Source organism: Trachemys scripta, chromosome 1 (assembly GCF_013100865.1).
Source record: "Trachemys scripta elegans isolate TJP31775 chromosome 1, CAS_Tse_1.0, whole genome shotgun sequence".
NCBI lineage: Eukaryota > Metazoa > Chordata > Testudines > Emydidae > Trachemys > Trachemys scripta.
In genome coordinates, this window is record NC_048298.1 from 37,043,167 (window position 1) to 37,066,094 (window position 22,928).

The 22,928-nt window shown below is 44.4% G+C and overlaps 1 protein-coding gene across 2 annotated transcripts in view; it reads left to right on the plus strand.

Annotated features, from left to right (window-relative positions):
• Positions 1-22,928, plus strand: part of MOV10L1 (Mov10 like RISC complex RNA helicase 1) — an 81,305-nt gene that overhangs the window by 8,512 nt on the left and 49,865 nt on the right. For both annotated transcript variants that reach the window (XM_034767520.1, XM_034767528.1), the window contains exons 3-8: positions 9,735-9,894; positions 12,043-12,155; positions 14,030-14,220; positions 15,651-15,791; positions 16,397-16,638; positions 17,250-17,442. In XM_034767520.1, coding sequence (XP_034623411.1) covers positions 9,735-9,894; positions 12,043-12,155; positions 14,030-14,220; positions 15,651-15,791; positions 16,397-16,638; positions 17,250-17,442 — 1,040 coding nt within the window. The remainder of the gene's footprint in view (positions 1-9,734; positions 9,895-12,042; positions 12,156-14,029; positions 14,221-15,650; positions 15,792-16,396; positions 16,639-17,249; positions 17,443-22,928) is intronic.

Genomic DNA, 22,928 nt, shown 5'->3' on the forward strand with positions numbered 1-22,928 from the left:
TGGAGGCACCATGCAGAAGTAACAATTGCTGGTATGATCTGTTGGCTCTCTCCAAGTCATTGGCACTGCAAAAGGCATAGATTTCCTTTTCCTGTTCAACCACTGGCGAAGATTTGTTGCACAAGTGTTGCAGCATATGTGTGGTGCCCACCTCTTGTCCTGATCTCCAATTTTGCAGCCAAAATAAAGGTGATAGGCTTTCTTAACCTTAGAGGTTATACTGCGCTTTAGTGATGCAAAAGTCACTTCACCACAAACATAGCAGAAGTTATCTGCCCTGTTCACACAAGTACGAGGCATCTCTGCTCACTTTGGCTAAACAGAAATGTGTCCCTTTGCAAAATCAAACACTGACAAATAAGAGAGCATGACACTGTATGATTTCTAGAGCTGATATAGGACAATTTGTTCAGCAGAGTGATGTAAGCTTCGTTATGATTGCATCATCCGTGACTTCTAGGAATAACATGATGCAATTCATATCATGTATGACGCAATACCAGCTTCAGATTGCATCATTCATTGTTTTGCCTAAAAAGCAAGTACTGTCCAAACCTGGTCATAGATATATTCATAGATCCAGTCAAAGATGTATTTTAGTCATTTCTGGTTTAAATTGAGATCCCTTCCCTTTATAACTCACTTATCCTCCGGCATTCCCAAGTCAAAGTCATATATACTGAACCAATAGCATATCTTGAAAACTAGAGCCAATCAACAATTTTAAGCATCATTTTCTTTCTCCGTGACCCAGAATTAGTAAAGTTTGACTACATTTATTTCAGAAGCATTTTGGCTGTAGAGCAGTGTATTTTGCAATAGCTACTGCACAGTGGTATCTGATATATATCCATGTACTTTTATGGCCTACCATACCTTAGCATCTGAATGCTTGTAATGGTTATGGATGTAGTTGCACCTTTGACTCCTCTCTGAGGGTGCCTCTCCCCAAGGTGTTAGGCTTCTTTCATTCACCTGTCTTAGGATGGAATCCCCTGATTTTCCCCATTCTTAGACTGAGTTTTGGGCTACAGCCCCTTGTATATCAACCCTGATTACTCTACATGTGTGACTGGGCTTAGCACCCATAGCTTCCCTTCTGGAGCTATGACCAGTGACCAGAAAGCTTTCTTAAAATGCTGTTTAATCTCAACAGTAGGCACACAGCACGACATAAGAGAGCGGATTAAAACAATAAAATCGTCTATACCGGTGGTTCTCAAACTGTGCATCGGGACTCCAAAGTGGGTCAGGACCCTGTTTTAATGGGGTTGCCAGGGCTGGCATTAGATTTGCAGGGTCCAAGACCAAAGCCCAAGCCCAACCACCTGGGGTCAAAGCCTGGGGCAGTAGCCTTTGGGCTTCAGTTTTGGCCCCAACAGGCTTTGGAACCCTCGCGCCCCCCCCCCCCCCCCCGCCTAGGGCAATGGGGTTTGGGTGGGCACAGGCTTCGGTTCCCCCCTCCTGGGGTCATATAGTAATTTTTGTTGTCAGAAGGGGGTCGTGGTGCAATGAAGTTTAAGAACCCCTTGTCTATACTCATATCTATCTTCCCTAAGACTTACTATTCCCTAAAGCAGAGGTTCTCAACAGGGGGCCCATGAGCCCTTTCAGGGGGGCTGTGGGGCTCCATGGCTGAAACCCAGAGCCCAAGCCCCAGCGCCCTCCATGGGGCTGAAGCCCCGATCCTCGGTGCACACTGCAGGGCTGAAGCCAGGAGGCATGGGACCGAAGCCCCAAGCCTTGGTGCTCCCTGTGGGGCAGAAGCTCTGAGCCCATGCGCACAGCTGGGGACATGGAGGGTTTTTCCTCTCCTCCCCAAACTGCAGAGCAAGAGCATGGCAGTCCTGGGGGCAGCTCCACACCTCTCCCTTCTCTCCCTCACCCCCCCCCCATTTTCTCTCCTTGCCCCCTGGCCAGGTCGGAGGCAGTGCAGGGCAGCTGCTGCTCTGGCTGGTGCCATGGAGCAAGGAACAGCAGCATTCCCTCGTATCCTGCTGGTGCCCCGGGTTGAAGCTGTTCTTCAGCTCCCAGCCCCCTTTGCTCCCCCAGAGATAGCTGGTAAGAGCTGCCTGGCTCCATGGCTGGCAGACCCCTCCAGGAACAGGGACTGCAGGGGAGTCCTCCCAGCAGACAGCCCCTCTCCCTACACCCTGAGGTTACACCCTCTCTGCACCCTGAGCTACCCCCTGCCCACACACAGCCCCAGCTACCCCCTCCCTGCACCCTGAGCTGCCCCCCTGCCCGCACACAGCCCTAGGCACTCTCTGTATGCAAACAGCCTGAGCTACCCCCCTGCCCGCACACAGCCCTAGTCACCCTCTGTGTGCAAACAGCCCCAGCTACCCCCTCCCTGTACCTTGAGCTACCCCCCTGCCCGCACACAGCCCTAGTCACCCTCTGTGTGCAAACAGCCCCAGCTACCCCTTCCCTGCTGCCCCCGGGTCCTTGAGCTACCCCTTGTCTGCACACAGCCCCTAGCTACTCCCTCCCTGCACCCTAAGCTGTGTTCAAACTTTTTGAGCTAAGCCCCCCACACCTTTGAGTTTTTAATTTTTGGTTGCACCCTATCCCAACCCAGACAGGCTGGGTGTCCTGCTGAGGTGAGTCAGGGGCTGGAGGTGGCACTCCCTCCTGGACCCCCGCCATGCGGATGTGGCGCGAGCCCTGCTGGCCCCCGCCCTTCACCCCCCAAATAGAAGTCAAACTATGTCTATGTCAAAGCCCTGAGCCCCTCTTCCCCCCCCTTGGAGTTTTTATAGCATGTGGAGGGGGGATTCAGAGAGAAAAAGGTTGAGAACCCCTGCCCTAGAGCTTTGTAAGGCCTGACTGCTTCAGGCCTCCTTCATCGGGCCTGCCTAGGTCTTTCCGTGCCAACCTGTTTTGTTCTTCTGTGAACAGCTCGCTGACAACACTCCCACCCTCCAAAAGTACTTTTTTTTTTTTTTTTTTTTTTTTTTTTTTTTTAACTGATTAGTATCCTTTTAATCTGTTCCAAAGCTTGGTTTAAAAAAAAATCTTGTAACTCAGCTGGCACCTGTAAGTAGTGCCTTAATATTTCACACATTGTTTCTTAGCCCCCTTGAGATGTTCACCAGGTTACTTATCCAGGGCCGTTGTGTTGCCTTCCTCCTAATTTCTTAACAGCCTTCCTATTAATTTAAACACATATGTACACACAGTAAACATTCCAGTGACCAGTTACTGAGTACCTATAGTAGGCAACCTATGGCACGTGTTCCGAAGGCGGCACGCAAGCTGATTTTCTGTGGCACTCACACTGCCGGTTCCTGGCCACTGGACTCTGCATTTTAATTTAATTTTAAATGAAGCTTCTTAAACATTTTAAAAACCTTATTTACTTTACATACAACAATAGTTTAGTTATATATTATAGACTTATGGAAAGAGACCTTCTAAAAACATTCAAATGTATGACTGGCACGCGAAACCTTAAATTAGAGTGAATAAATGAAGACTCGGCACACCACTTCTGAAAGGTTGCTGACCCCTGACCTATAGTATCTCAAAAAGAACATAAGTACTTATGGCATCTTAGAGACTAACAAATTTATTTGAGCATAAGCTTTCATGGGCTACAGCCCACTTCTTCAGATGCATAGAATGGTACATATAGTAAGTGTCTGTGTGTGTGTGTGTGTGTGTGTGTGTATATATAATATAGGGTTACCATCCGTCCGTATTTCCCCGGACATGTCCAGCTTTTGCATCTCTAAATAGCCGTCCGGGAGGAATTGGTAACAAGGTTAAAATGTCCAGGTGTTTTTTCTCCCTCGCCTCCCTCCCTCCCTTCCATACAGAGTGCAGCTGCTGATTGGGCGGCTGGGCTGATTGAGCCGCTCCCATTGGCCTCCAGCAGTCAGAGCCCTCCCCTGCTCCCCCCTCCCTCTGTCTGCAGCCCTGTGTAACACACAAACCGACCCACCGGGCAGCGTGTTTTGCCTACATGTGGAGCCAGAATGGTAAGGGGAGTCGGGGGGAGGGGCAGTCAGGGAAGGGGGGAGGGTTGGATGGGTCCCCAGCCTCCACCTGCCACCCCCCCTGCGCATCCTCCCCCCCGTGGGCCCCTCTCTCTCCCTGACTGCCTCTCCCTTTCCTGCTTGTACTGCCAGAGCCAGCAGCAACTGCTGTCTGCTGCCCCCGGGTCCTAGCATCCCCATCCACTAATGGGAAGACAGGCTGCCCTTACCCTGCCCTTCCACCCTAGCCCTGAGCCTCTCCAATGCCCCAAACACTTCAGCCCCGGCCCTCATCCCCCCGCACCCTAATCCTCTGCCCCAGCCCTGAGCCTCCTCCTGCATCATGAACCCCTCATCCTCAGACCCACAGCCCTCACCCCTGCATCCCCTCCTATCCCCAAACTCCCTCCCAAACCCCCTCCCCCCTTCCCACACATCCCCTCCTGCCCTCAAACTCCCTCCCAAAGTCTGCACCCCCTCCCTTTGCACTGCGTCCCCCCCCAACTCCATCCCAGAGCCTGCACCCCTCGCCCCCTCCTGCATACCCACCCCCTGCCCCAGCCCGGAGGCTGCACCCAGCACCCAAACTCTATTCCAGAGCCTGCACTCTGCACCCCTCCTGCACCCTAATCCCCAGCCCAGGACCTGCACCCCAGACCTCCTCCCCCCACCCAACCCCCGTCCCAGAGCCTTAGGTGAGGGGCGGGGTTCTGGGCACCACCAAAATTTCTACAACCCTGCCACCCATGCGAATGGATAAGGGTTGGGGCAGTCAGGGGACAGGTAGGATCCTAGGGGGGCAGTTAGGGTGAGGGGTTCTCAGCAGGGGGCAGTCAGGGGACAAGAAGCAGGGGGGTTGGGGTTCTGAGGGGGGCAGTCAGGGGGTGGGAAATGGGAAGGAGTGGCTGGGGGTGGGGCTAGGGCAGGGCTTCCCCCCCATGCTCTCTTTTTTTTGATTGTGGAAATATGGTAACTCTAATATATACATACAGAACATGAAAAGGTGATTCATACAGGGTACCTGCCTCTAAATGCCTTTCTTTCATATGTAAACCCACCCTACTCTGCAACACTAGCAGGAAATTTTGATCAGTTGCCAGCAGTAACTTAGGATGGATTTCCAGTCATAGTTGTTTTGTGGAGAGTGTATTGCACTGTGGTAGTGAATCCCCCCTTGAAGCTTGGGACGAGCCTTTTCTGTGACTCTTATGGACCTTCTGAACTACCATTTGATTGCAGCATATGTTCTGAGATCATACCACTTAACATTCTTTAACCCTCATTGTATGTTCAGACTCACTTTCTAATTCCCAAATTATTTTTCATAGTGGGTATGCCATCTTAATACGAGGTGGTGTTCCATGAGAGAAATACTCTTTGATTGTATAGAATCCTTATAGAAACTACAGCAGTTGCTTGCCTGAAAATGTCATATTTGGTATGTGTTTAGGATGATATTTTGAAAAGTACATGGCGTTGGCCAGACTCTTCTCCCATTTAAGTCAATGGCCACTAATTCCAGTGGTAGAGTTGACTAACACTAATTGCTTTTGAAAATACCTCCTTTTCTGTATTTTTAGCTCTCGGTGCAATAAATACTATCTTACCGCCTTAGTACAGTAACTCCTTGCTTAACATTGTAGTTATGTTCCTGAAAAATGCGACTTTAAGCGAAATGATGTTAAGCGAATCCAATTTTCCCCATAAGAATTAATGTAAATGGGGTGGGGGTTAGGTTCCAGGGAAATTTTTTTCACCAGACAAAAAACTATATATTATATAGACATACACACAGTATACGTTTTAAACAAAGAATTTAATACTGTTCACAGCTATGATGATTGTGAAGCTTGGTTGAGGTGGTGAAGTTAGCGGATGGAAGAGGGAGGGATATTTCCCAGGGAATGCCTTGCTGCTAAATGATGAACTAGCACTCAGCTGAGCCCTCAAGGGTTAACACATTGTTATTAATGTAGCCTCTCACACAAGGCAGCACAAACACGAGGGAGGGGAGACAGCATAGCAGGTAGAGACAGACACACACCTTGTTTGTGGGAGAGAGATGCACACTGCCCCTTTAAGTAAGGTGACCCACTCTTAAGTGCATTGTCTTTTAAGTGGATCAGGAAGTTGAGACAGCAGCTGCTGCCCCAAGCTCTCTCTGTCTCTCTCCATCCGTGTCTCCTCCCTGCTCTATATGGAGAAGGGATAAGCGGGGTGCAGGAGCGGGGGGAGGGGACACCCTGACATTAGCGCCCCACCCTTCCCCTCCTGCACAGCAAGCAAGAGTCTCTGGGAGCAGCACATGGCAGTGGGGGGAGGGACAGCTGAACTGCCAGCAATTGATAGCCTGCTGGGAACTTAGGGGAGCGGGGAGCTGATAGGGGGGCTGCCAGTCCACCCTGGTTACAAGCCCCCATCAGCTAGCTGCAATGGACTGCTTTTCCTTCAAGCAGTGGACAAAGCAGGCAGCTGCCAAATGACGTTAGAAGGGAACATTGCACAACTTTAAACAAGCATGTTCCCTAATTGATCAGCAACGAAACAATGTTAACTGGGACGACTTTAAGTGAGGAGCAACAGAGAGTCCTGTGGCACCTTTAAGACTAACCTGTTAGTCTTAAAGGTGCCACAGGACTCTCTGTTGCTTTTTACAGATCCAGACTAACACGGCTACCCCTCTGATACTTTAAGTGAGGAGTTACTGTATTAGTTTGACTAAATGGATTTCACTAAGTGAAAACTAAAGGAAAGTCCTGCAAATTTTCATCCAATAAAATAATGCTGCTGACTAAGGGCTTCTCAGATGCATATTGGCATACATACTTACAAAAAGTGGAATAAGTAAGGATTTGAGGTCTGCCAGTCTCCTAATAATAATAAATAAAATTAAATAAATAAATAAATAAATTCCTAACTCCATTTTGCACCAGCCTGACAACTCTGAATGTTTGCTGGGATACTGCAATTCATACCGGGGCTGTAAAGGCCCTGCAACCAATCAGAGGAATTTCCCTGGCACAGACATGGCATAGGGCTACCATAAACAGGCCTGTATTGGATGCATCACAAGCCCCAGTGCAGGCTGCCTCCAAGAGGAGATGGGGAGATGGAACCCTCCATAGGTTGCCAGGGATGGTTAAAGTATCTCCCTGGACTGCCTAAATTATTCTGGGGCCATGAAGCAGCTTGGAACCAAGAAAATGTCTTAAAGACACCTTTGCCTTTTCTTCCCCAGGACTACAAGTTCCGTTCTTTGTGTCTTGGAGGTGCAGCACAGAATCTCCCCGTCAGAGTTTAACCTATATAAAAGTAATATTTGTCAGAAATGTGGGTATGGAAACATAGCTTAAACCCATATCTACACACTCATATCTATATGGTACAAGTTCTGCTATTGTAGTGCATGGCAGTATCCCCCCACCCACCCCCCCTTTTTTTTTTCTTTCTTCAAGTTATGCACTTTTCTTTCCCTTTCTCTTCAAAAACACTTATTATCCTAATGTGGAATTAACACTACCAAAATCAAATTTCTTCTTGTCTTACATTTTATTTTCTGCTTTTGTTTCCACAACAGTCTAGATTATTCCTTTTCTGCTTCTCACAGTTTTGGTTTTGATTTGGGAGAGAGAAATTAGTGATTGTAAGAGTGGTAGTGAGTTTATGAGCTTAAATTTTTGATGATCTCTAGTGAATGCGATGCTTTTGAAAGATGTTGGTTTAACAAAGATGAAATCCTCTGCCTTACCACTGAACAAATACAGTACTGACTGCGATGGTAGCAAGAGTCTAATTCTCCTCTCATTTATACTGCTTGTTTGTAGTTTGACAAGAGGTTGGCCTTAAAGATTTCCTCCAATATTTTATCTCCTTTTTAAATCCTTTTGGACAGACTTTGGATTGCAGCACTATCTTCTTTTTTCCCTTCTGTGAGAGGATTCAGGAGGCTCCTATGACCTGTCAAAGCCTGTCCTTTGAATAATTTCTGTGGTGCACTTAACTCTTCTGCTGGGTCTTTGAGCTTGTTGTCTCTGCATGCTTCACCTCCTGGGATGTGCAGTTGCTGAAAATTTAAGGCCTCTTTGGTGCTACCACTAAGCCACAATCAGCCTTTTAAAGGGACACTGTCAAGTCATATAATTTTTATGTAAATAGCTTTTTATGTAAATACCTTTTTAGATGGTTATGATCCTGTAACCCTTCAGAAAATGAAAACTGATTTTTTTGTCTCGAAACCTGCATGCTTTCTCCAGTGTTCCAACCCTCCTCTACATACTCATTTCTAAGTAAAACAATAAAGTTTGTTTACAGATCCTGTTAGTTCCTGTGCCCCAAATTGGTGATAACACAGCAGTGCCTGAACATGATCAAAGTCTACTGCATTCCCTTTTATTCACTTTAAAAGAAAACTGTGTGATGGGATATTTATTACATATGTGAGTTTTTATTATATCACTGTTTAATAATAAAATATATTTAATTTTGCTTTCCTTAAAGTAATCCCATATCTCTTTACTTCCACAATACCTGCTTGAGTATTTTCCCCCATCTAGTCCTTTTGCTTGCTCTGACCAATTTCTCCTACACTGTGCAGTTTCCTCATATATACCCAGACACAGTTTATTGTGAGAGTCTAGCACCAACTGCTGCTTGGAGGTGTAAGGGGCTTTTGGACAGTGACCTCAGTAACTATTACTCTTGAGGTGAGAAGGGGGCTTATGAGTGCTGGAGGCCTCCTGAAAGAGAGGGGGGAATTCTTGTGGGATGAAGGAACTCTCCTGATATATCAGTGACTTGTGTGGTGGGGACTTTGGTCTAGTGACAACAGTGACTCCTTGGAAGCAAGGGCATGGTTCTTAAAGCTGCTGCTGCTGCTTAGCCCTTGTAGGGAGAATTTCTCTCAGGCCAGCAATTCCTAACTCTGCCCTAAGCTTCCCAAATAATTAAGGAATCATTACTGCTTCCATGGGTCAGGCAGCTAAGGAGCCTATGGTATCTGCTCCTTTCCTCTAGCACATCAGGGAACTGGTTGTATTTACATGACCCTTCTCAGGCTGACATTTTGCAAACACCAGCCTGGAGCTGTTTCCCTGCTTAATAAAATGAAAGAGTACATTTTAAAAGAATGGGGGTAAAAAAACTCCATGAATTTAAAATTACCAGTTGTCACTTGAAAGTCCTTTACATTTTTTTTTTTATAGTGTATAAAGTGATGACAAATGGTAAGAATTCTTGAGTTTGCTAATTCGCAGAATGGGAAACGCTCTAGCTTCAGTCATTTTTTGCACAAAATTAGTAAATGTTTGAAAACAAATTCTCTCCCAACCTGCCAGGAGACCCTGTAAGATACTGCCTTGATTTTAAAGTGAGATGGGCAAGCAGATTGAAGAGTTTATAGATTAATGAACAATAATAATAAATATCAGCACTGGTGCAACTAGTTGAAACAAAAGTTTGTAACAGTGAAGTTCCTTACCATCTTTATATCATTGTTACTGCTAGTGATTCCTTTTGTTTTTATAGTATTTTTAATCTTTTGTGGTGGGGGGAGGCATGAGTTTTTTGACAACTAAAACAGGTATATAATCCTGTAAATAATGGTTTTGGTTGGCTATAAAATGTAGTTTAAAATACTTGAAATCTGGTAAATCACATGGGGCATCTTGAGTGTATTTTTAACTTTGCTGCCAACATAATCATTTGTGAAGTAGAAATATCAGCTATGGGAATATTGTATTTTTTTGCACTCTTTAGGTAGAAGCTGTCTCAGACAAATGGGAAAACTATAGCAGTCCTACTTACGACTCTTCTGAATTAAAAACTAAAATGTTAACTGGCAATATTACATCTCTTACTGAAGATGGTGGCTATATTAATAGGACAACTTCTTTCTCCATGGACCGGGTTTGTGAAGGTATGACTTGAAAAAAAAATCTTGATAGCCATTTTAATGGTCTCAAAAGTCTTGTGTGTTAAGTGTCTAGTGCACATTACAAGAATTTGTATTTCAAATAGCAGATAATCCGTATTAGAGTAAAAGTAATAACTGGGATGAAGACAGCTATTTTTTTTCATATTTTTGAGTGTTGTAAACTGAGCTCTAAATCACTTTAATTGAAAGTAGGCTTTCTTTATGTGAGAGATAATTTCTTCTCACAGTAGGTATAGCCCACCCTTTCTCATTTTAAATGTAGAGAAATTAGTGAAATTTAATACGTCTTTGAAAATAAACATGTTAGTATATAAAAACTCCTAACTCTGGTCCCGAGTGTCCCACACATTTCATTTTAAAACCCTATTTTCAGGCAGGGTTTTACACTTATCCAAAAAAAAAATGTTGCTACAGGCTGAAACTTGCTGTAAAAGGCCCCTTCCTGAGGGAATGCAGCTGTGTGATTTCATAATTATTGCATTCAATGTAGAATCTACACCTCTACCCCGATATAACGCTGTCCTCGGGAGCCAAAAAATCTTACCATGTTATAGGTGAAACCGCGTTACATCGAACTTGCTTTGATCCGCCAGAGCGCGCAGCCCCGCCCCCCTGGAGCGTTGCTTTACTGCGTTATATCCGAATTCATGTTGTATTGGGTCACATTATATTGGGGTAGAGGTGTATCTCTTTCAGGTGCTATTTTGCACTCCCGTAACTTAAACTTTTAAAATAATGTATATCTAATCATTAGGATTATTTTATTTTATTAATTTGTGGCTAAAATTTAGCCAGATTTACAATACATAAGTTGTAGTCCAAAGTCTGTTCATCTTTGTTTTATCACTGTGTGACTCCTGGAGTTTACTGTTGAGTGGTAGTAAAGCTGTAACACAAGTAAAAGTATTAAGTATGTGAAGCTATGGCTATACAACAGCTTAAGTCGACATAAATTATGTCACTTAGGGGTGTGAAATAGCCACCCCCCTGAACGACATAATTTATGTTGACTTAACATTGTCCACGCTGATGCTTATGTCAGTGGGAGAGCTTCTCTTGCCAACATAGCTACCGCTGCTTGCAGAGGAGGGTGTGTGTTTGTGTGTGCGTGCAGGGGCTGGATTAAACAAACTGACAGGAGAGCGCTCCTCCGTTGTTTTAGAGCAGCTACACTAGACAGCATACAGGGGCACAGCTGCAAGCTCTCTAGTGTAGCCATAGCCTGAGTTTGATGATGCTTTGGCCTTTAAACAACTCCCCTATCAGTGATTAGCAAACGTTGTGACTTTCTTTGGATCACAGTTTGATCAGAGATCTTTTCATTGTTGCTAGCCATCTGAAAGCTTTTAAATTGTAAAATTAAATTACATTTTAATTAATGTTCATCGCAGTAAAGAATGAAGATTTTAAAAAAATCTTATTTCAGACACTTAGTAAAATTCAGTAGCTATTTTTTTTTAAAAACAAGCTTTAAAATCCTCTGTGTGGACAGCTCTGCATAGGCTTCATGATGTTGGCTGACATGACAGCTTGAACAGTGAATGTTTCTCCACAAAGTAGGGTGGGCTATCCAAAGCCACCTATGGAGACACTTGGCGCCTCCATGTAGCTGTACTGACTTCAGTGGAGTTCTGTACAGATGTAGGTGGCTTCCTGTGCAGAACTTGTTGCCAGATTAGGGCCAACATTTGTGTCTTTAAAATGGTACTCCTCAATCTGTGTTAAGTATTAAAGACAAAGGTTTATCCCTAGCAAGTGTAGCTTATGAATTAAATTCCCCCCTCCCCTGTCAAAAAGTTGGTGCACTCCCAGTGAAGTCTCAGCCTGTTGCAACAGTCCATCAGGCAACAGGATGGGAGCTCAAGGGCCTGATTTTTGGTAGACACAAAAAATAAAACAAAATTAAAATTAAGTGCTGAAGTTCTCTGTATCTCCTGTTACGTGTAGCACTCAATATATAATGCTGTAATAAGTATACTTTTAACACATTTTAGCAGGTAACTTTAAAGTTCCTTAAATTATGTCAAATCAAAATGCCCTCTGATAGCAAAAACACTACACACTTCCACAAAGTTACACAACTCTCTTTTTATGACCACTTAACTTGCAAAAATGTCACTGTTTTTGTAGGCTTCGAACCTTGTAAAGGTGACTGGGTGCAAGCTGAATATTTTATTAACCCAACAACATGGAGCAGTGAAGCAGTTTCTGTAAAGCCACTAAGATATAAGCGAGTGGACAAAGTATGTATTTTGCATATTGCTCTTGGCATTTGGCAGAGGAATATTCACGCTGTACTATGGGAGGAAAAATGTCTGCTTATCTTAGTAGGTCTACTATAGTATTGATAGTGCCCTTTGTTTTCAGTTTTTATTGTATTTATTTTTTCCCGGGAATTTATCGGTGTTTATTACTACAACAAAAACCACTGAAAATCGGTGCAAAAAACTATTCATTTTTCTAGGTAAATATCGGGATTTATTTTGGTGGACGTAAGGATGGGGGGGAAGTATTCAGTAGATTAATGCTTTGAACGGAATTCAGTGTGGTTTGCTGCAGAACTAAAACAGAACTCAAAACACAATGCCACCTTTGAGTTTAAGAAAACAATATATCTCTAATCCCTAAATAAAACTTTGAATAATGTTGAAACCATTATCTGCTAACAGCTTGAAATGTGTACACGGTAGGCGTGAGATTTATCATTATGTTCAGATGTGCATGCACTTCAGAGCTTGCGTGGGTGCCTGTTTGTTTATTGTGTGTATCTTCCAGACTAATACAGAGCCTTACTTCAACAGGCAGCTTTGCATATACACACAGACTAATGTATTATCGTAATACATATATCACATGCAATGTATTGTATTTTCCTAGTAAAACAAGTTATTTTTTATATTTTTGAATGATACAAAAGTAGGGTGAAAATCAGGGGAACAAATAATACTTTTTGTAAAACACAGGTTGTTGGTTTCTTTTTTGGTTAAACTGAAAATGAAGAGGCTTAAGTATTTGACAAGTATTCAGCTGAAAGATAAAAGAAAATTAAGTTCATTCTAATGCTCATGAGTTGATATGGGATTATTTCTAAAACAAAGTTGCGGGAGAGGTGAATCTTAAATGTGTTGTGGGGAATTTTGTTGTTTTTTTATTGGTTGGCTTTTGTGGTTTTAGCTACCAACCACTTGTTGAGAAATACCCAAAGCATCCTGTCATACACAGACTTGCTCATAATTCAAACATCTATACTTACACTTACACTTGATCCAGAACTAATGAATATCATTATTCAAATGCTGTGCTTGTTATTATGTTTGCTTTAAAAGTCTTCCAAGCGCTCTGGGTTATAAAAGGACGCTTGTCTTTTTTGGTGAGTGAAAATGTTACTAATCCTTCTTGAGTCACCACATATCCAGTATATCCACAAATAAGTCTTTACAGGTGTTAAGTCAGTTGAGTGTCCAATTAAAAGATAAAACTGTCAGCTTACCAAACTGGTGAAAAGTTTTAGGTTTTACTGTTCTCTCATTTCCATTACTTCCATGGAAGGGTGAGGGATCTCTTCGATGGCTATGGTATCTTGAACCTCAATAGCCAGCCATAAATGTATTCTAGCATACGGTTAAAGCATGATTTTTACCCTGCACATGTAATTGCTTGTGTTTGGGTACTTTTAAATTTAAGGAACACTGTAGTGATTACTACCTTACCCTCTTGCATAGAAATATTGCATACTAAATCTGTAGACGTTCTGTGAAATGCATAGGATTCAGTTTTCTTCAATTATAAACATATTTGATACATGTACTATTCTGTGATGATTGTTTTAAAACATGGATTCTCAAACTGGGGGTCAGGACCCCTCAGGGGTTATGAGGTTATTACGTGGGGGGTCATGAGCTGTCAGCCTCCACCCCAAACCCCGCTTTGCATCCAGCACTTATAATGGTGCTAAATATATTAAAAAGTGTTTTTAATTTAAAAGGGGTGTCGCACTCAGAGGCTTACTATGTGAAAGGGGTCACCAGTACAAAAGTTTGAGAACTACTGTTTTAAAAGTTACTACCTAAGCCAATTAAGCATGTGACATGCAATAAGACTTGTGTAAATGTTACAGGTTCGTATTTCCAGTGTTTGTGGAAGAACTGGCGTAGTAGATGACAATATATTTTTCATTCTGGATTCTCTGAGACTTCCTGATGGTTATTCACCTCGTAGACATGACCTGGTCAATGTGGTGGTTGTGGAGAGTAACCAGTCATGTTACATTTGGAGAGCACTCTGCATGGCTCCCTCAGACAAGAATGGGTAACTTCTCATGTTTGAAGTTAAACATAACTCTTTTTTTAGAAGGGAAAGGAAATAACATGATTTATCCTCCCACAACTTTTTAAACCTGTTTTTAAAAACCCTCGTTGAGCCCTAGTAGGAGGCGCATTCTGATGACCATGGTTCAGTTTAAATTGGTTTATAGGGACATGCTGCAGAACTGTGTTCATCACCTTGAAATGCTTCCCATAGCACTATGTCCTACTAACGGTCACTTGTGACAGCAACACTATACAGCTGTTTTGGTGTCCCTAAAACTCCTGCTTATATTCTTGATATTCTGTACTACCATGCAATTCATTTGTATTCGGCCTTATTTTGTTTTCTAAATTTGTCATTTCTTTTATTTCTGGATGAAGTCCATAGTACTAAACTACTGCTTTAATTATTTGTTTTTAAAAATAGAGCTTATGGGTTGTCTTCTACTTGCCAATTTTAGCATATTCCCCTGTATCGTAAAGGGTAGGGATGAATATCTGTCCACTGTTACAGCAGTGGGAGACACCTAGTGGGGGTTGAGTGCAATTTAAAAAACAAAAACTTTTTTATTAAAGAAAAGCTGCACTGATTTTTTTTCTTCTGTTGCTTTAGATAACTACAGAAAATTCATTTCAATCAGAATATGTAATTTCAGGTATTTTTCATTACTGCTTTGAAATTTCCCTCAATATGAGTTGAACATCTTTGTAATTTTTACTGATGATAATTTAGACATAGCCAGAAAGATCAGAGTTGCAGTCACTGATACTGATGGGGAAACTGCAGGTGGGGGTATTTTTTGATTTTGGTGTGGGTTGCATGTTACTTTTTTTTTTTTTTTTTTTTTTTTAGTTTAGGCTGACATCAGCAGTCACCTTTAAAATGTTGTAGACATACATAAAGGGGCTCCCATGAAGCCAGCAGCAGAAGAAGGAAACTTATGAGAATTGTCCCAACCCAGTCATTTTACTTTGTACCCGATTCTAAAGCTGTTCCTGGCAATGGGCCATAAGAAGTTGCTCATGGAAAAACTGCCCTGTTTGCTGATTTGGGGCCTGTTTTAACTCCCAGTGAAGTCAATAGGTGTCATCCCATATACTTTAGTGGGAGTTGGACCAGGCCTTTGAGGGTGGGTAGGTTGGTTCCAAGCCATTACAGGCTACATCCAAGATTTTTGACCTCTCTAAAGAGAGGCTGTGTGGGTGTAATACATACATATTTTTTAAAATCATTGATTCCCCTAGTAAATGTAACTGGATAGCTCGGGGGTCATGGTAGATAGCTGAGAAAGCATTTTGGGACTTCTATTCTCAAACACTGAGGAAAATACTTAAGTTTGTTGGATCTTTAAATGTAATATTTATTTTTATAATTTCCTGAGTCTACCCACGTAACTTTAATTCAACACAGTGTCGTTATGACTTTTACAGACTATCTGCCACTAGTGAAATGAACTTGGATGAGTCATATGAAAATTTAATGAGAGACAAAGGAGGACTGGAGGTGTCAAGAATGACTAACTTTGGAACGCTTAAGCTAGGGGAGCGTAAAAACATGGTCATTTGGATAGAGTAAGCTCTCTAAATTATTCTCTTAACGGTTTCCCTTTTGACTGTGCTATTTCTTCTTCTTCTACCATTCCTGACACTCTAAATTTCAGACCTTGAACATATCTAACGTCCCCTTTTTTAAAGAGGGAGTGACAGGATCAAAGTTGAGTCGCATCCATGTTGCTCACCTTAATGGTCACCATTAAACAGTCAACCTTTACCAATAGCTGGCACGTCATGGACTCTGTTCCAACAGTTATTTCCTAGTCTAAGTACAGAGGAATATTGTATAACCTCTGTCGATCTGCTATGCTGTACTAGAACCTAATCCCTGGGTCCTACTTACATTAGCTTATATTAAAACTTCACAGATAACTTAATCCTCTGGTTTATCCTTTTTATTTTATTTTATTTTATTTTATTTATTAATTTATTTATATTTGTCTTGCTTTAGTTATCCTGAAAATTCTTCTCAATGGAGTTGATATGCATGCCACACTTCAGTGAGGGTGGATGTATTGGAGTGTAACTGAATTTGATTCTGTCTTGATTTGTGTGTTCTGTGTTGCAAGTAACCTCTTTTTCCTAGAATTGTTATTTACAGATAACTGTTTAATTACTTCTAGGAATAAGGGAAATGTACCACATTCCTTAATCAGCTGCAGACTAGCTGGCTGGGAAAAAGAGAAGCAGTTTAGCTTTCAGTTGCCTGAAAAAGGCCAGAAGACTCCAACATTTTTGTCACCATCTGTTCCTGTGAAACAAGAGAATTTGTCAAAAGGGAGCATCAATTCACTCAATAACAGTAGAGAACCTATGTGCCAGCCATTGAATAACGCATTTGTTATGAATAATGGAACCCTACCGGGTATGTGTGAGATAATCATACACATATGTAATGTCTAACTCTTTAAAGGCCTGTATGTTCCTTCAGTAGGACCTTGCATGCCCCACTTGTCAGTAAATAAGAACGTAAGAATGGCCATATTGGGTCAGACTAATAGTCCATTTAGCCCGGTATCCTGTCTTCCAACACTGGCCAGTGCCAGATGCTTCAAAGGGAATGAATAGAACAGGGCAGTTATCAAGGATCCCTCCTCTGTTGTCCACTCCCAGCATCTGGCAGCCAAGGCTTAGGGACACCCAGCACAGGGGTTGCATCCCTTACCATCTTGGCTAATAGCCATTGATAGAACTATCCTCCATAAATATATCTAATTCTCTTTTGAATCCACTTAGTTTTCACTTGAACTTGTTGCCAGAGGAAGTTGTTGAACGGGTTAACTGTGCATTGTGTAAAAAAGTACTTCCTTTTGTTTGTTTTAAACTTGCTGCCTATTATTTAATTGGGTGGCCCCTGGTTCTTGTGTTTATGTGACGGGGTAAATAACACTTTCACTTTCTCCACACCATTCATAATTTTATAAACCTCTGTCATACAGTAATTAAAGCTTACTGTGATTTGTCTATTTACTACAGAAGGAATTAATCCTAAGGATCCAGATTTAGCAAAAGAGAATGAAGATCTTGGTAACAGAGAAAATGAAAATCTATACAGTGGAGAAAATGGACAAAATGTGGAAGAACAGCCAACAGTTGAGACAGAAGCTAGTGGGGAAATCTTCATACCGCCTAATGGAAAGACTTCCATTGTGATCATATGCACCGCAGTGTATGTGTGGTTTTGTTCTTTTTAAGCTGCTCTGCTGAAGGAAGCTTAAGGATGAGATATTACCCAGGCACTTCCCATTGCAGTCAGTTGGAGAAGTGCATGTGTATATGTGAAGGCAGAATTGGTCCAATCCATTTTGAACTTACAAGGCAGCAACATAATACTTTAATTTTTAGGTCAGTCTGCCTTTTAAACATCTAGTTCTTCTTTGAGTGCTTGCTCATATCCATTCCCATGTAGGTGTGTGCATACCACGTGTACAGTCGCCGAAAGATTTTTCCCTCAGTGGTATCTGTCAGGTTGGCTCCAGCAACCCCTCAAGTTGCATCCTCATGGTGCTGTATATAGGGGCCTGCTGACCCGTTGCCCCCCTCGGTTTCTTCTTTCTGCCTTTGATGGTTGCTGGAACTGCTCATTCTTGCTCTGCAAGTACTCCCCAGTGGACTTTTCTTGTGCTTCTTGTACTTTTTCCTGTAAAAAAGTTATAGAAAAGTTTAGTAGTTAATGTTACAGTTAGTAATAGTTGTTAGTGTAGTGAAGGACCCCATTTAACCGGGTTCTTTCCCACCCAGGCACCGGGGCATGCCTTGGTTTCCGGGGTGTAAGCCATGTGAGCTTGCCATAAACTTATGCCTTTTGGTGACCCCCACTCTAGTTGTCTCAGGCTTTTGGGTGAATCTCGCCTGTGTGATTGGTGCAGGATCTGTAGAGGTTTTAAGCCCTGTACTCAAGGAAAGGGAGCAGAGGCTAAAATTCCTCTTAATGGAGGTGGCTCTTCATCCTTCTTGGAGCCAGGTCACTCTGACTCGGCACCACAAGGTGCATGCTGGCTTCCATGGGGGACAGGCACTGCATCCCGGCCTCCCCGGCACTGAGGCAAGATTCCTCGTTGGCATGGTATGACTCCACAATTTGCTGGTATAGAGGAGGTTGGCACAGGAGAGTGCACGGGCATCACTCCCACTCCCTGGTCCCGTGCAAGAAGAAGCGGAAAACTGATAGGGGCACTCCCCTACCCCGAAGCCCACCGGCCATAAAGACTCCAGCAGAGTGACACCCATGCAGGGTCACTTGAGCTCAACAAGTGTTGCTGCAGCACCATTGACTCCTGCCACAGAAAGGGAACCATCAATTCTGGTACTATAGGAACACGGGAATGGCACTCCTGTCCACTCTAGAGGCATTCTGGGCAGCACAGGTCTGATGTCCCTCTTGGTGTTACCGTCGCCACCTAGATGTGAGCCAGCACCAGAGACAAGAGCAGATGTGACACTGAGGCAAGTACTGTCAAAAGCAGTGGTTCTCAGACTTTTGTGTGCTGGTGACCTCTTTCACACGGCAAGTCTCTGAGTACGACCCTCCCCCCCCCAAATTAAAAACACGTTTTTTATATTTAACACTATTATAAATGTTGGCGGTGAAGAGGGGTTTGTGGTGGAGGTTGACAGCTCACGACCCCTCACGTAATAATCTAGTGACCCCCTGAGGGGTCCCGACCCCCCAGTTTGAGAACCCGTGGTCAAAAGGGAAGCCGGTGATGATGCAGCATCCCCATCCCGGAATTGCTCACCGTCCAGCATCGCACCCCCCATAGTGTCCGAGGAGTGAATCCTCAGCATCTGACTTGGAACCTGAGTCCTATGTCTCAAGAAAGAGCCAGCATGGATTGCACTAATGGTACCGGATGGACGAGATGAGCCAGGGACTCCCACTCATGGGCTGACCAGTGCAATGGCAGGTGCCGATGCAATGGCCCTTCTGGACTCATTGGGCATTTCATCAGGCTCAAGGTCCTCAGTCAAGGAGATCATATTCGGTAGCTTTGGAGTGTTGAGCCCCGCTACCACCACCACCACCTCTAACAGTCCAGGCACAGGATCAAGGCACCGAGCTTGGTGCCGTGCTCCAGGGACCAGTACCAGGGGCCCCATCAGGACTGGATGGACAAGAACAAGAGCCAGTACCGATCTTAGGATCCTCCTCTTTCTCACCAGACAAGGCAGTTGCAGGAACCTTGACACCCACACAAGACAACCCCAAGGCGCATCAGGAACTGCTAAAGAGGGTCGCTCAGAACCTGGAGATCCAGTTGGAGGAACTCTGAGACACCATCAGAGCTGTCAAGGGTAGCCCTGTCACAAAACAGTGCCATTTTAGAGCCAGTTAAGACTCTGTGGCAAACTCCAACCTCTCTACAAACTATGGCTGGAGAGAAAATAGTTTGCCCCAGCAAAGGGGTTTGAATATCACTACACACTTCCCTCTCTGGGATCCCTAGTAGTAGATCAGCATGAGAGACAAAGGCAGCTGGATCCTACCCCAAAGGTTAAGAACGCAGAGAAGCTGGACCACTTTGGCAGGAAGATCTATGCCACGGGGCTCCAGCTTCTCACTGCTAATTAACAGGTGCTCCATAGTTGTTATGATTTTAATAACTGGGGAGCAATGACAAAATTCAAAGAACTATTTACCCTAAGAGTCCAGAGCAGAATTCTTAACCTTGGTTGCGGAGGTCAGGGCCATGGCAAAGGCGTCCTTGCAGGCAGCTCTGGACGCAGCCAACTCAGCTGCAAGGACCATGGCATCGGCGGTGGTGATGCAGAGATCCTCCCGGTTGCAGGCCTCGGGCCTCCCTCACGAGGTGCAGCAGACTATTCAACACTTGCCTTTCAAAGGCACAGCGCTGTTTTTCGAGCAAACAGACATTAAACTGCACAACTTGAAAGACTTCAAGGTCATGCTGAAATCTTTGGATCTGCACACCCTGACCCCACCGATAAAACATTTCAAGCCACAATCATTATCTCCATTCTAGCAATCGCAACTAAGACAGGACTATGGTAGAAGGAGGGACAGGAATTACAAGAACAGACCTGCTCCCCAGCCTTCCTCGACCCAGGGATCTGGGCCCACCAGGCAATCTTCGGGTCCCAAATAGGTGTTTTGAGGATGTGCCCGAGGACAGCGTAACAGAGCTTCACCTGGATCCAACCTCTCCTATTCTATGGACTGGCTATCCCACTTCTATCAGGTATGGGCCCATTTCACCTCAGATCATTGGGTGCTATGCATGATAGGACTGGGATACATTCTAGAATAGTTATTCCCCTCCTTCCCACCCTTCCTCCCTGTCCCTCTTCAGGGACCCTTCTCATGAGCAACTCCTACTCTGAGAGCTGTGAACACTTCTGCAACTGCGAATGGTAGAGGAAGTTCTTCTGGAGTTAAGGGGCAGGGGATTTTAGTCCTGATATTTCCTAATCCCCAAGGCTAAGAGCAGTCTCAGACTTATTCTAGACCTGGAAAACCTCAACAAATTCATGAAGAAGCTGAAGTTCCACATAGGCTCCCTGACCTCCATTATCCCCTCTCTGGATCCAGGAGACTGGTATGCTGCCCTCGACTTGGAGACATATTTTCACATCTCTATAGTCCTGGACTACAAACGATTACTGCTGTTCATGGAGGGACAGGTGCACTACCAGCTCACAGTATTGCCATTCAGCCTTTCAGAGGTCCCTTGGGTCTTCACAAAGTGCATGGCAGTAGTTGCGGCCTTCCTGAGAAAACAAAGAATACAGCTGGCCGGTCAGAGACCGGTCCAGAACCCAGGTGAAAGAGCACATCCAGTTAATACTGTCAGCCTTCTAGATGGTAGGCCTGTTGCTGAATACACAAAAGTCGATCCTTGTCCCTTTTGGATAGAGTTTGTAGGGGTTGTTCTCGACTCAGTCCAGGTCAAGGCCTCCCTCCCAGAAGCCAGATTCCAGGTGCTGACTTCTGTCGTAGACCATCTCAGAAAACATCCCACCACCTCTGCGAGGACCTGCCTGAAGCTCCTGGGGCACATGGCATCCTTTACATATGTGGTAAAGCACACAAAGCTGCGACTCAGACCGCTGCAGGCCTGGCAAGCAACAGTTTACTGGCCAGGCTGCAACCTCCTGGACAAAGTTTTCACACTTCTCCTTCGGTGATCAACTCCCTCTTATGGGGCTGGATCCAGGGGTGGTTTGTGCAGGCATTCCATTCAGGAAACTGCAGCTATCGATGCTTCAGAGTTGGAATGGGGAGCTCACCTGGGGGACCACAGAACTCAAGGTCTCTGGTCCCAGGAGGAGATCCTGCTACATATCTATGTGAAAGAACTCCGAGCAGTGCGTCTTGCTTGCCAAACATTCCAGCCCCGTCTAGAGGGCAGATGTGTGTCGGTGCTTATAGATAACATGACAGCAATATGCTATATAAACAGATAGAGTGGAGCGCGCTCTTCTCACCTATGCCAGGAAGCTCTCCACTTATGGGAGTTCTGCATAACCCACTCAATACACTTCGAGGCTTCTTACCTTCTGGGAGCTCAGAACAAGTTCACAAGGATCTGCAGATCCTTCTCCAATCATGAGGGGTCCATTTGCCCGGATGTCATAGGGAATGTTTTCCAGAGGTGGGGAACTCCCCATATAGACCTGTTTGCAATAAGATACAACAGGAAGTGTCTGCAGCTCTTTCCAGAATCACAGTCCAGGCTCGCTCACAGATGCGTTCCTTCTTCCCTAGAAGGACCATTTTCTCTATGTATTCCCACCTATTCCACTCATAGACAAGTTTCTGCTGAAGGTCAAAGGGGACAAAGCGAGCCTGATCCTGGTAGCTCTGGCATGGCCGCGCCAGCATTGGTTCACCACCCTCCTGCAGCTCTCGGTCAAAGAACCGATCACCCTACCATTGTTTCCAGACTTGATCTCCCAGGATCACGGCCATCTCCTTCATCTGGGTCTTTGATCCCTCCACCTGACAACTTGGAAGCTCCATGGCTGAACCCTTTGGAGTTAGTATGCTTGGGACCGGTTCTGAAGGTCCTGTTAGGGAGCAGAAAGCCATCCATCAGGGCCACCTATCTGGTGAAATGGAAAAGGTTCTCTATCTGGGCTGGACAGAAGGGGATCTTGACCACTCAAACTACAAAACCGTGCATCCTGGACTAATTGTTACATCTAAAACAAGAGATTCTGTGTCTTCGATCAGGGTGCATCTGGCAGCTATCTTGGCCTTCCACCCAGGGTGAGTGGCAGGTCCACCTTCGCTATCGTGCTCTGTAGCTGTTTTCTTAAAGGACTGGACAGACTCTCTACCCGCAGGTAAAATAGACGATCCCCCCTTGGGATCTTAACTTGGTCCTCCTCAAGACTGACGGGGGCACCATTCGAGCCTTTGGCAACATGATCTTTGCTCTACTTATCATAGAAGATGGCCTTCCCCATAGCCATCATATTGGGCAGGAAGGTCTCAGAAATCAGGGCCCTGCTTCAGAACCGCCCTACATAGTTTTCATCAAGGACAAGGTTTAGTTCCGCCCCCACCTGGCCTTCCTCCCAAAGATGGTATTGCAGTTCCACAATAACCAGGACGTTTTCCTCCCTGTGTTCTTCCTGCAAATAGTCAGGTAGGCGCTGGCTTTTTACCTAGATCGGATCAGATAGTTTAGG